The sequence below is a fragment of the Centroberyx gerrardi genome, chromosome 4 (genome assembly GCF_048128805.1).
Source record: "Centroberyx gerrardi isolate f3 chromosome 4, fCenGer3.hap1.cur.20231027, whole genome shotgun sequence".
NCBI lineage: Eukaryota > Metazoa > Chordata > Actinopteri > Beryciformes > Berycidae > Centroberyx > Centroberyx gerrardi.
The window spans coordinates 24,285,099-24,299,222 of record NC_136000.1 but is presented as its reverse complement, the minus strand read 5'-3'; the positions used below and the strand labels follow the sequence as shown (position 1 = coordinate 24,299,222).

The 14,124-nt window shown below is 43.6% G+C and overlaps 1 protein-coding gene across 1 annotated transcript in view; it reads left to right on the top strand.

The window, feature by feature from the left end:
* Positions 1 to 5,220: 5,220 nt before the first annotated feature.
* Positions 5,221 to 14,124, top strand: part of cdh13 (cadherin 13, H-cadherin (heart)) — a 221,948-nt gene continuing 213,044 nt past the window's right edge. Inside the window, exons 1-2 of the mRNA XM_078283279.1 lie at positions 5,221 to 5,313; positions 5,409 to 5,529. Coding sequence (XP_078139405.1) covers positions 5,221 to 5,313; positions 5,409 to 5,529 — 214 coding nt within the window. The remainder of the gene's footprint in view (positions 5,314 to 5,408; positions 5,530 to 14,124) is intronic.

The following is a 14,124-nucleotide window of genomic DNA, read 5'->3' as shown; positions in this document are numbered from 1 at the left end:
GATAAGGAGGAAGCTATTTTCCTCTTCCCTTTTTCATCAGTTCCAAATAAACGCAAGTGGAATAGTAATGAACACTCAACTGTATTTAACTAATGAACTAATATCTAACTAGCTTGCAAAAGGGATACTTGAGCTCATACGATATTGAGAAAATCATAATTACTATTAAACACTCTGGGGACATAAATGGGCCTTTGCACCATTGTCCTTCAGCGTTGTATTTTTAGTCCTTCTGCCAGTCAAGCACTGAAACAGCACTTTGAAATAGAAGACAGTTTTGGGTGATTTTTTTATTGCTCTTGTGTGCCAGGGCGAGAGAGACAGAATCAGTATTATGTGTAATTGATGAATCCTGTATTGATCTTGGTAACAATCCTTGAAACGTTAATTCTTCCTGTCTGGATGAAAATGATACTTAGTGGCCTTTCACTATGATGTCTTTGCTGAATAATGTCTTAATGCCAGTTCTCTGATGCAAGCTTGTACCAATGAGATGAAATAAGTATGGTCTGAATCCGGGCTATAGACAACATCTCCAATCAGCATTTTCCACATTAAAGCAGTCATGATATCTGAGTGGGAGGTATCAGAGGAGGGTCAACAGATAGCAGGAGCAGGTGGGTGGTCACTGGTTGACTTGACACTGGTGTCAGATGGCACATTTGGCAGATACCTAATCACCACTAATCACCACTGTCTGCCATACTGTATGGTGTGTGGCCACTTGGGCCAATGTCCTACTGTGTGAGGATAATCCTTCGACATCCCAGATAGTCTCTCGACTTTGTGCGAAAGCCTGAATATTCACTGTAGATGCTGAGTTCTCACGCTTCGTTCAGTTTTCAGTGTCTGTTTATTTAATGCCCATCAAAAGGCAGCATTTATTTTACATGAGGACATGCTCACTGGAAAAGGGGGAGAGTAAAGTAGATGGTATTTCTGACAGATATTTGAATCTGACCGCCTTGCCCACTGAGGCATGAAACCCCTCCATCTAACATCTCTCCCCCCCTCCTTTTCCCACACTGCACTGGCCTCCTTCTGTCTGATCTCAATCCAGTATGGGAGCCTGCTCACAATGCTGGGCTGATGTATTGATGATCAATGGATCCCCCCCCGCCTCTTTTCTCTCTGCTTCCTTGTAGTGTTTCACTAATCGTTTCTCTGCACACAAATGTTGAGCTGACCTACATACTGGAGGGGGAGGTGGGGCGGGTTGTCTTCAGAAATTCATTTGGGTTTGTTGGGTTTACTAAATCATAAAATATCTCCGTTCCGGGGCTGTAATATCTGTAGCATCTGTATCAACATTTGCAGTTAACAGGCAGGATAAACGAATGCAGATATGTCCACCTGCACGAGTCATAAAGCTGGATTTACTGCTTACAGTTTGTTTGTTTTGTGGTTGTTTTTTTTCCAACGGAAAGTATAAGAAAGAAAGCTCAGCTAATGCCGAAACTACTGTTGAGCCTTCTGGAGGTGTTGTGGGCCCACAATCACATCAGTTCTTGTATATCGGCAACTGTAACTAATAATTTCTAAAAGAATAGAGAAAGACATAGAAATCATGTGCAACAACCTGGTTGTTTCCTTCAAAGACAGAAAATGTTCCATTTTGTGTTTCAGCAGTCTTTTAAACTTTTGACTGTTTTATTAATCTATATTTGTCTGGAGGGTGACAGGTCCAGCACTAGGCACCGCAGACTAGCACAAAGGAATGCATCATATTGATTTTGTGTTGTCGACTCAAAAAATAAATTCAAACTTAACCCAGTGGGCTGTTTCCCAAATCTTGTTTCTTCCTGAAATACCCTCCTACACTACCTCAGCAACGCCCGTTCACACAGTAACACACACAGTAACACACACAGTAACACACACAGTAACACACACAGTAACACACACGGTTCCTGGAATTACAGTGAGTGAGTAATTCCATTCAGTTCCATTCAGTTCAGTCTCGGACACAGCTTAATTACTGACCTTTTGAAACATTTGAACTTATTCCATGAAACCTCTCTCTCTTCCTCTGCCTTTGGTTAGAGCCAATTCATCCCCCGATCCATCCATTTTGACAAAAAATAATGCATTGGTTATTACTGTTATTAGTCTGTCCCTGCATGCTGAGCTCTTTGCACCTACTGCCTGTTTTTAAAAAACGCTCTTACCTGCAATATCTTTAATGTTAGCTGGAATTTTCGGAAACATCTGCGAGTAGGAACATAATTCATCTGCAGTACTTTTTTCAGTTATTGAATTGAACAAGCTAATGTGGAAATGTACATAAGGCTCTTGATGATAATAATAATAATAACTTTATTTGTATAGCACTTTTCTAAAAGCAAAGTTTACAAAGTGCTTTACATACAATAAAAACCCCAAAAAACAATGATGCAGAATTTACCACAATCAAATAAATAAAACAGTTGAATAATAAACATAAATAAATAAAAAATAACAAAAAAAGGATTAAAAGGTAATACAGGGGATAAATGGATACAACTAGAAAACGAACAGACATGCAACTAAACACAGATGTAAACAGATAAAAGTGAACGTGAAGAAGAAACACAATTACAAAATAAACGATAAAAAGGAGATACACTGCCATTCAAAAGTTCAAAAGCTTAAAAGATTAAAAGTTTGGAGCCCCTGAGAAAACTCCATACCCCCGAAAGAAACCAATGACTCCACCCGCCAAGGCAGCACCAACCAATCAAAAAAGGCACAGCCAAGACACCGACAATGCCACAAACCACTGCCTCCACTCCAAACAACTGCTCCACTCCCCAAACCCCCCGCCCATCAAGAATACCCCACGCACAGCAATGACAGCCCCGCAGACCCCAGGCACTCCAACCGCCAAGCCCCCGAGACATCCAGGGGAAGCCCCACCCCGTGTCCCCTGCAGCAGACACAGGCGCATCCGGACCCCCCACGGGCCCCACGATCAAGCCGCCCCCACAAAAGCCCGACAGGACCCAGACCAGGCAACCGCGCCGGCCAATCCACCAGAGACAGCACCCGCCCCCGCAAAACCCGCCAGTCAACTGCCGCCCCGAGAGGCGAAGGCCACCCCCCGCACAACACCGCCAAGAAGCCGAAGACCCCACACAAAGACAGCAGCGCACACCGCCGCAAGAAAACCCCAGCCTCCTGCCAAATCTGCACACGGAACAGCCCCCGTCCCCAAAGACAACAACCGGCCGACGAGTCCGCTCCGCAGAGACGAGCACCGCCTCCGACGGACCAGCCAGCCCAACCGCCCGATCCAAACCCCATCGAGCACCCACGGGAACAGCCCGACCGCAAGGCCCGCGAGAAGCGCCCCACAAGCCAACCGCACCTACGGCAAGCGCCACAGGAGGCACGGGGCAAAGCCCCACCCGAACATCCCAAGAACCCGACAGCCAGAACGCCCAAGGTCCGCAAAGCCACCGCCGATGAAGATTGATGATGAAGATTGATTTTTATTTTTTCAAAATCTAGTTCACGAAGCTCGCAGACCTTGTTTTTGTCCTTCCTCATAGAGTGCATAGAGTGGATGAATAAACAAGCAGGAGACAACCACTCAGTTTAATTGTTTATTCATGTTGTCTAGGACCACTTCATTTTGTGGGAATGAACAACTCCTCCCCAATGCCAGGAACCACAGAGCTAACGTTGAACCTACGGTATCATCACATTGTTAAGTGCCAGCTCTTCAGACAGTGAAAGGCAGACTGATGAAGACCCACAGAGGACGCAAGCTTTACCCGAAAATAATATTTTCAAATCTGGACCAGAAAATGTACCGTTATCCCGAGAAAATCCTCCAAAGTGCTGACAGTCACCTGGGCCGCCTTTTCCCATTCCATCTCTAACTTCACAAGTTCAGATTTTGGCCACCGGTTTTGAGAGAAAGCTGTTTATTTTCATACATATTGACTGAACTCTCCTAGATCACAGGAATAACTTCGAATAACTTGAATACTTAGATGAGTTTTATTCCTCTTTAACGCTGCAGGCACTGTACACTTATGTGACTATTATTTAAAAATTAAGTTCATCAAATCATTTCTTTACATATTATTTGCCTTAAGAGAATGAAATGATTTATTTTGTTAGACAAGAATTCAGCTGCATGTGAAAATAGGTCACTGTCAAAAATAACACACTGTGAAATGGAAAATAAAAAACACTTTTTGTATATTTTGAAAGAGACGACATGCCTGCGTAACTTTGAATTACCATATCACATAGCTACAACCTACATACAACGTGCTATATTGTTGTTATTTTCGCTCTGCCATATCTCTGTTTTCAGTAGGTTTGGTCTCTGTTTCAACTTCCCAGTCCGTTTCCATGGGAACGCCCAGCCTTCAAAAGATGATTGCTTTGCAAAAGGGGGGTTAAAGTGCTGTTTTTCCTGCATAATTTCAAAATTGAATAAATGTGATTTGTAGAAAAAAATGGGTCAAGGAAAAGTCAAGGAGGCACAGTGTTGCAGATTACTGAAGCTGTTTTCATTTGAATTGTAAAAATCAAAATAACAGCCAAATGACATCTTGGCCTTCACAGTGTTGAGAGAAAAAATGGAAGCCTTTGAACAAGTTTTTATTTAATCAAACCTTAAATTAAATCATTGTCGTCTCCATTTCCAACATTGAAAGCCTGCCCCATTACAAAAGACAGGACAAAATAATGGTGATAATTACCAGAGATATCAAAGTGGCTTTTGACCCTGACGACAGTTACTTTCCCTTTTTTTTATTTTATATTGTTTTTCTGAAGGGTTAGAGGTTAGGGTTAATAAACTTAAAAGGAGACTTGAACTTACTTGTCTAATAAGTATTGAATTTTTTCATGTATTAAATATGATTCAAAATATTAACTACTTGTTCTTAATGGGAAAAAAATCAATCTCGAAAAAAATGCCCATGGCAGAATCTTGAACCTGGTGATGGGCAGTAAAAACAATTGTAGGATCATCTGAAATCCAATAAGATAAGTGCAGGGCCAAAACATCTATTGCTGCCCACTTTTTGAGCTTTGGTTAGCAACTTCCTAAAAAATAAAGATGAAAATGCACCTATTATAAAGGTAGAAGCACACACACACACTTGTGAGAGATCGCAAGAAGAACACCAGTGGTATCAAGTATTTTCTTTTTTCAATGTCAATCGTTTGAGGGCTACACATTGTTTTCCCAGAAATAAACCCACCTGAAGACTGGACAACATGGCTGCATCCAGTCCACATATAAGATCCACAGAGGCCTGCTTTAAATATATCTGCGCTACCTCACACTGTTCATTTAGGATTAATGAGGAGGTACCTACTATTTAAATAGGAATTTTGTGCCTTGTGCGTGTGTGAGTGAACGCATGTGTCCTCTTCTGACCTTCACTTTGTCCTGTCTGCTGCAGGTTGTCCATGCAGGTGGCCAGGAGGATGGAGGCCAGGAGGGCTGTGTGCCCGGCTTCCAGGTCAAACATTACCAGGTGGAGTACAGCGGACCTTTCCAGAAAGGCCAGCCGCTCACACAAGGTGAGTTTTACATCCTGAACGGGGACCAGCTACGATGACACAGTCAAAAACAGACGGAGTTGACAATGGCTGCTTTGAGTCCCAATTTGCCTTCCGCTCTCTCTCTCTCTCTCTCTCTCTCTCTCTCTCTCTCTCTCTCTCTCTCTCTCTCTCCCCCTCTGTGTCATTCCACACACACACGCACACACACACAAAGGCGTACACGCACATATAAACATTCAAATTGAGCCTAGCTGTCTGGCTCCTGAGGATTTAAATAGCAGCCTAAGCAGGGGAGCTGAGCAGAGCAAAGCCGGGCTTCCTGTAGGTCAGTGGGAGAGGTGACAGTGTGTGTGGGCTGTTTTGTTCCTAGCAGTCATTAGAATTCATGCAAATACTTGTTATGAACAGGAGATAGAAGTGGTGGCTTCTCTGCGCAACAATGATAACAACAACAACAACAACAACATTTGTGTCTGCAAATGAATTATTCTCCTTGATTGGGTGATGTTTACAAAAGTCTTTCGTTTTTTTCTTCTTTTATTCCTCCCCTGAAGGCAGCTTTGGGCTGCTCAGTTAAGTGTGTGTGTGTGTGTGTGTGTGCGTGCATGTTTGTGGCCTGTGACTATTTTGCTCAAATTTCTTCAGTTCCAGCGCACAAGCTACCACGCTAGAGTCGACTTCGCCTTCAGGAGATCTCAGTCCTTAACAGCCTCCGACTTGCATTTCCCTCTATTTTCCCGCTTATGCAAAACTGTTTGTTTTGATTCCCGCAGATTTATGATCAAACCCTTAAAGATAGAGTTGAGAGGAAGGTCGCCGGGTTCACGACCAAGGGGTCGTCGTCATAGAAACTCAGTTCCATGTCTTGAGCCAACGGGGAGGCAGCCTTGTCACCTTTTTTTTTCCCTCCTCTGCAGTGTCCAGTGAGATTCCCCACGGACTCCTGCAATGCGAGACTCGGGGGCCACAGTGGTCCAATCTTAACTTCATATTGCTGCCACAGCTTATTGGTCCAGTCCGCTCCTCCGGGACTCAGCGGTAATGCCTATCTGCACAGCTCCGCTCCCTCTCCACAGAGGTCAGCAGTCATGTCTGCTGCAGTAGCTAACAGTGTGCTCCTCTGGGGATGTGAGTTATGCCTGCAGGCATGTCTCCCCATAGAGATTGACAAGGTGCAGTCAACTAGTTGCGCGACAGAGCGTTCACTCAATTATTCGTTCAATAATTCATTCACTTTTGCACTCACCTCTTATTTTATTTGTAAAATATGATGAAATACTGTGAAAATGTGTAAACTCATATGGGGCATAATTAATAGTTGATTAATGCAGTCAGTCATTTCATGTGGAACTTCTTTTCTTTCCCCACCCCTCATTTATTTATTGATTTATTTACTTATTCAGCCACCCACTTCTTTATATATTTAGTAATTCCGCTGTGTTTTTCTCCACATGACAAGGCTACACTGGCCAATGTTAGCATTGCATTACCTGCTCCAGTGACATCCACTAGGTGTGCAGTATCTACATAAAAAGTACAGGTTTACTTGTTTCATGGCTGAAGGGTCACACATGGCTTATGGGAGTGTTCTACTACAGGACAAACTTTTTTTTTAAAAGCGGCACTCCACTGACAGACAGCTTTTCCAATTGAAAATACATACTTTACTACCTAGGCAGCAAAATATGACAAATTTGAGCATTTTCTCCTTCAATCTTTTTCTCCCCTCTTTTTCGGTTTTATTGTGTTTGATTCGGTCAGGCAGTGAGGCATTTTGTCATCTGGAGGTTCAGCGGTGCGTGAAGTCGGAGACAGAGCTCAGTTCTGCTTTAGTGCACTGCTCTGGGACAACAGAGTGGTTCCATTACCTTGAATATGCTCCTGTCAGCAGAAACACCTCTCACCATGGGGGGTCTCATTGCCCACACATCATGGACAGAAGTATGGGCATGCACGTGCGTGCGTGCACACACACACACACACACACACACACACACACACACACACACACACACACACTTATAGTACAGGCATAAATATGCATGTGCATGCTAAGAGTGGATTTAACAGAAAGAGGAAAACTCAGAGAGGCACACAGATGGGAGCACACATACATATGTTGTTGTTTATGTATACTTAACTATGCGACACAAATGTGTTGTATGGGTTTCGATAATTTTTTAGTTTCTTAAAGACTCAAACCACCTGCACAGACAAAACCTCAGTGATTTCAGAAGCTGTACAGCATGCTGAAAAACAACAGAAGCGCAATGAAAAACAACATATAAAGGGAAACTACAAAGGAAAATAATAAGGCAAATTATACATTTTAGTATTTCTCTTGAAAGGTGCTTGATTGGACCGCTGTGTCAGCGACTGCTGACAGCCTGTACTCACTGCATCTACTAGTTGCACAACAGCAAACCGAGAAGGAGTCCATGTGCTTTGTGAGTGTGATTATGTGTGTATGTAAAGTACATACCTACATGACCAAGTTAGTGTTTCTGCAGTTACTGTGTGTGTGCGTGTGTGTGTGTATGAGTGTGCACACACACAGGGAGAGGGAATGTCATTTGTTAGCCCAAATAATTCAACGCGTTCCCCATTATCTATAGATTTCAGAAAATCACCAATTTACCTTTCCGCCATCCATTTTGTTAAATTTGAACAAATCGTCTGCTGAGTGTGAGCATGATTTCACACAGTGTGCCAGAGGCTGCAGCCAGGCCTAGTGACACATGCAGATTTATGTAAATTGTGCTCAGCCCTGTGCCACCTGCTGTAGACCTTCCTGTGTAATTACCAGTGGAGGGGCGGTCTGTTAGCGAGAGATACCTGTTGGCGCAGACCCGGGTTCAAGGACATCCATCTTGGCTAATGGCCATCTCCGAGAAACAAACGCGTCCGCAGTCACTCACTCTCTGTCTCTGTCAGTCTCTCTCTCTCCCGCTCTTGACACCCTCGCTGCTCTTTTTGTCACTCCACTTTCAGATGTCCTCTCTCCTGGCTCTCGCTCCGCTACTTGTCTTTCTCTGCCACTCGTCTGTCCTTCATTCACTCCACTTGTCCCTCTCTTGACACTCGAGCGGTCATTACTTACAGATGGACAACAAGTATTACATGAATAATTGATGTAAACGAAAATAAAAATGCATAAGCAAACAGAGGAGTGGCTGTGAATGCGGATGATAACATTCCTGCCCGTCTTATGTCCCCTGTAGACTTATAATAGCAGCTAGGGCCATGTGAACCCTGTTGGATAATGTGTATTTACCGTTTGACTCTCCAGTAATGCCAGTGGCATCAGTCTTTCAATCAGTAAAACTGGACCTTATGCATACTGAAGGATAACAGTTTATCCACCGCCACTTTTGCTCTTGAGACTGTCAACATTTGCCAGTTAAATCATTTTCATCCTAAAGTCAGGGTGCTACGATTGATGCGTTTTGGAGGATTCAACTTACTTAAACTCACATGTACATCGGTATGACTAGATTGAAACGTTACACTGGAGAAAATTTTGTGTGACTGTAGATAGCGCAATTAACCTCGCATTGCCTAGAGCTCAATTTGAAAAGCATACTCAGAAAAAGCAAAGATTCATTTCAAATTTTAAAAAGTAATAGGGAAGACTTAATAGAAAAGCCCGGGGAGTTCATTTTTTACCAAGGAGCTGAGTTTATTCAGGTGTAGATGTTTGACTCCAAGGTGTGGAATGCCTTTTCTGCTGTATAATGAATAAAATGAAAAATGGAGTCCAATTTATGGAATACTCAATGGAATTGATCCTTTAATCTCTCCAAGTGCTGCGCTTCCAATTCAATATGAGCCTTTCTCTGTATCACTGTGGTAATAACCATTGCCATGAGAAAGTAAACTGTTGTCTGATAGAGCCCGCGAATTGAAGAGGGAATAAGCCTCAAACTCATAGGTCTATATCACAAAATGAATTGTCATATTTTTCACAGTTTTCCGAACATTGCTACCAATCAGCTCCTCCACGGTGTGCAGATGCATTAGGCGGCCCGGGCAGAGAATCGCCTTCACTGTCGGATAAATTAAGTTCTGCGAAGTTGCTTTAATTGTTAAACTTCTCCTTCTCTCAGTGGGTTCTGTCATGACGCAGAGAAATACGACGATGAGACGTATTGATTTTGAGATCGAGTTATGGCTCGCCTCGGTTTTGCAAGCCTTTCTGTTTCTTGCCTCGGCGCTAACCTCTCCGAGGTGGCAGTAAAGTTGATGCAGTCTGCTGTCACCGTAACCTGGCAGGTTGTCAGAAATAATGGCAGTGTGTAATGCCAGTAATGCCGTTACCGTGCAACAAATGGACTTTTCCTTCATGAACGATTACGGCTAAGAGTGTATACTTTTTGCGGGGACCGTAATAAAAAGCCATTACTAATTCATGCGAACCTCGGGGGAGAAATCGTCCTGTTTTTATAGTATATTGGGAAGCTATAGGGCATGCTACGCTTCCAGTGGATCAGAATGCGGAGGAGAAACGAGGAGAAGCGCCTTATCTTTATCCTGCAGAGCGAGAACATGGCTGTACCAGGGTCTCCGCAGTCATACCACCAAACGTGATCAGTCCGTTTCAGAAAAACGCGGCAGCCTTTAGCATTCTCACGCTGTACCCCTCGCGTCCTGTAATTAATTCTCCCTTAAGACTTGACTTCTGTAATAATGCCACTGAAGGTGGCGGGCTCTCTAAGCCTTGCAGAGAGGGCTTGGCGTCGCCACCATTAAGGCTTCCACTCCAGGGTGGGCAGTGGACTGTGCATGTGGAGCTCTCCTGGCTGGCAGAAGGCCCGAGGCATATTAACTGCATTGAGCTCCAAAGACCTCTTCCCTGGCACGATCCTTGTCTCTCGCTCCGTGTTCCCTCCGACTTTATCATCGAGCCAATTTAAAAGTACTTGAATTCTGATATAGCCTAGCGGTTTTAGATAAATTGGACAAATGGAACAGCTCCCTCATCTGTTTTATTTTTGCTTCTCTCCTGCTGGGTTCCGCTTTAGGATTTCAACGTTTTTCACGTGATAAAGTGTTCTGTCCTTCCTGCTCAGAGCGCGCAAATGTGTTGTGTAGGCACTTGGAAGTGTGCACGCCGACACAACACACACACACACACACACACACTTTTCAAGTTCCATTTGTTCATTTGATAAGAGCACCGAACCTTGAGACCTATTCACCTCTAATCAAATACTCCATCATGCAGAGTATTAAAGAGCAGGTTTGTGATATATTTCCTGATGCAGAGGTTGCTTACCTCCTCAGCTACATTTCATTCAAATGTATGTATCCTTTGCTCATGCAAGAGATTGCTGTTTTTCAGTGGTACCATTGGATTTCCTCTCTAGTCAGCTGCCTCGCTGCATTGCCCCTTGCATTGTGGTGACATTGTTGTACAACCAACACATCCATTCACCCTGTTCCAAGGCTGCTTTGTGCTGGTGGTTACTTGCTTTAGACCAACAGCCCTCAGATGTTCCCCAGTTAATAGAAGAATAGCAGTAATCTTACTGTCCTTATATTTACCAGTTAGCACAATAAGAGAGAACAGATAAAGGCAAAAAGACAAATAAAAAGGAGATTCCTTGCATGGAGAGCACAGCCTAGCTTTACTGCGACTGGAGAACAGCTGTGCCTCACACACTATTGCTCTACTTACTAATTTTGGTGATATCACCCAGCCCACACCGCCGCACCCCCACCGCCACCCCGCCCACCACCACCCCACCCACCACCACTCTGTGTCATCCGCAGTCTGTGGATGTGTGGATCGGTGCTCTCGCTCCGCTCTCTCTGCTCGGCAGGGTGCATATCCGGATCATGCCACTCTCACGCCTGTAATGGCGCAGCATTAATCACCTTCTCTAGCCGGAGCTACCGGGACCTGCAGCTTCTTTTCCGGTGTATTTTTAATTTGACTATAAATCAAGGTGTGCTTTTTGACAAATGACTGTAATTACAGGAAAGGCCATTACTGGTATGGCTATGCAACTGTGTGTGTGTGTGTGTGTATATGTGTGTGTGTGTCTGTATGTCTGCGTGTTTGTGCATGTGTTTTTATATATGTATGTGCATGTGAGCATGTATGCATGTATTTATGCGTGTGATGGGAATGTATTTGCTGGGAGAAGGTGATTGTGTGTGTGAGGAGTGAACCCATGTAAAGGAAAAATCCAGAGAGGTTCCTAGTAGACTTATTCTGGCCCACAGCTACATACACCCTTATATGGGTCAACCTGTGACTAGAGGCTGCTGGTCGATAGTAAGTTAGGAAAGTTGATACGGAGGATGGAGGGAATGGTGTTGCGGGGAGAGGGAGGAAGGAGGAAACAGCGGGGGGGCAGTGGAGAGGAGAGAGAGAGAGGAGAGGGAGACAGAGTTGAAGGTAAAGCTGAAGTCGCAGCAAATCCCTGTATGGCAGATCACAAATCATCAGTGACACAAGAAAATGCCATGAGAATTTCTGACTGGAATAATGATCATACTGTTCTTCCGCATGTAGACTATGGATCTTTCGCAGCATAATTTACATTGAATGACATTTACAGGAATCACATGCAAAGTGTTTTCATAATTTATGAATCCTCTGAGAATATCAGGTCAGGAATATCGTCGCTATACATACGCCCTAATGCACACCCTCAGCCAAAACATGTAAATGAACTTCAGTTTCGATGAAAATGTTTGCTTGGCTAAAATAGAGTAATGATAAGTGATAGATGAGTAATGAGTGTCATATAGCAGGTCTTATGAGGAAGGTGGGAAAATGGGAGATGCAAATTCCCGACACGCCTGCTGGCCAGTGAAGTGTTCTACAGAGTCAGTATGCTTAACTTTTAAGAAATGACTGAGAAAGACCATATGCTGAATAAGAAAATGTACATACGGCTTCTCTGATTTCAAATAGGCAATTCAGGAATCCAAAAAAGAGGTATCAGCCCTCTCAAAAAGATATACCGTATTTCCTCTAATATTGACCCGGGCCTTTATTTACCTCAACTGCAGAGGGTACCAGGCCTTTATTGGAAGCAGGCTTATATTAGAGACAGGCCTTTATTTCTAATTCCCTCTGTTTGATAAGTATATTTGCTCATATTTTAGTACGAAGCCTTCTTGTTTTCTGATCTGCTTCTGTTGGGGTTCGTTAGGTAGCCGTTTTTTTGTTACTGCAATGCATTACCGATAATTACGGTAATCGATGACGGCATGCTCCAGAGACTTCCGCCGGCCGAGCGGGCTAACATCCGGTTAGCCCTCTGCTAACTTGAATGGGGATACAGCTACTGCCATCTTGTGGCACTTGTACGTTACTACAACCTACAGTTACATTATATAACAGGCACCAGGAGTTTACCAGTATCCACCGTTGTTTTTTCCTTTGTTTTTTTTCCCCAGCCTGTATTTGGGGCCGGCCTTTATTTGTTCATGTCGACCACACCCCCGGCCATTATCGGAGACCCGGCTTTTAATTGACTACCGGCCACTATTAGAGGAAATACGGTATTGAATGATTTATTTTACACATTTCAAATAAAAAATATGCAGCCTGGCAAACTGATAAGAAAAGGAAATGTTTTGCCTGTAGGCTTCATTAGGTCATTGGTTACACCTGTTGGTGACTTGCTTTAAATAGGTTAGGCCTGTATAGGCTCACCTACCTACTAGGGGCGGTATCTACAAATCAAAACATATTCACATCTAGAGCAAAAAACAATTACATTCATTCTTACATAGGCCTACATAAGCAAAGAAGACCTGTTTCTTTTGTTTACATCATTCTGTAGGATTACTTTGACAGTAGATAATGCTGCTCATATTTCTTTAGAGGAATAAATTCATCGGAATTGAAATTCCTTGTCAGAAAAACCTCCATTACTTTTTTTTTTTTTAAGTAGATTGCAGTTATGAATTTTCACCTTGGATGCCATTTGGAGGGATATCGCACCTTCCTGTCAGCACACCTGCTGCTGGCTGTGAACTGGCATCTTGGTCCACTGGCACTCAAGCTGGCATCAGCGGTCCTGAGAGGCTGCCTGTAGAGGCTGCAATCACAGGGCATCCGGGGCACAGGGACAGTGGTGCCAAGACCCCATCTGCAATCATGGTGCAATTGGCTGGTATTTGATCTCCTAGTCTCTCTGTCTCCCTCTCTCTCTCTCTCTCTCTCTCTCTCTCACCCTCCAAGAAGATCACGCTTGCCGCCTTGCTATGTTCATGGCTTGGCTCTGCCTAACCTACTTAACAGAGAAAAAAAATTTACATTGCTGATGCAAATCGCAGTACATCTGCTAGGAGGTCTAACAAACATCATTCGCAGCACTCCCGGAATGAAAAATAAACTCCACATGTTTAATTCAATGCAGGCTGTTCACTAAGAGGGTGTTCATCAATTAGTAACATGATGTTTTTAATTGCAGCTTTGAAGGAATTTAGAGAGCAGATTTTGGCAAGCAGATATGAACTGTCAAGATTAATATTACATTCTCCTGCCCAGGCCTTGGCTTATCTACACTCTGAAAGTAACTGATGGCATGGAATGATGCGAGACGACAGTCAATCAGAGCAGTTTGCACCAGCTAGGAACCTGCTCATGAA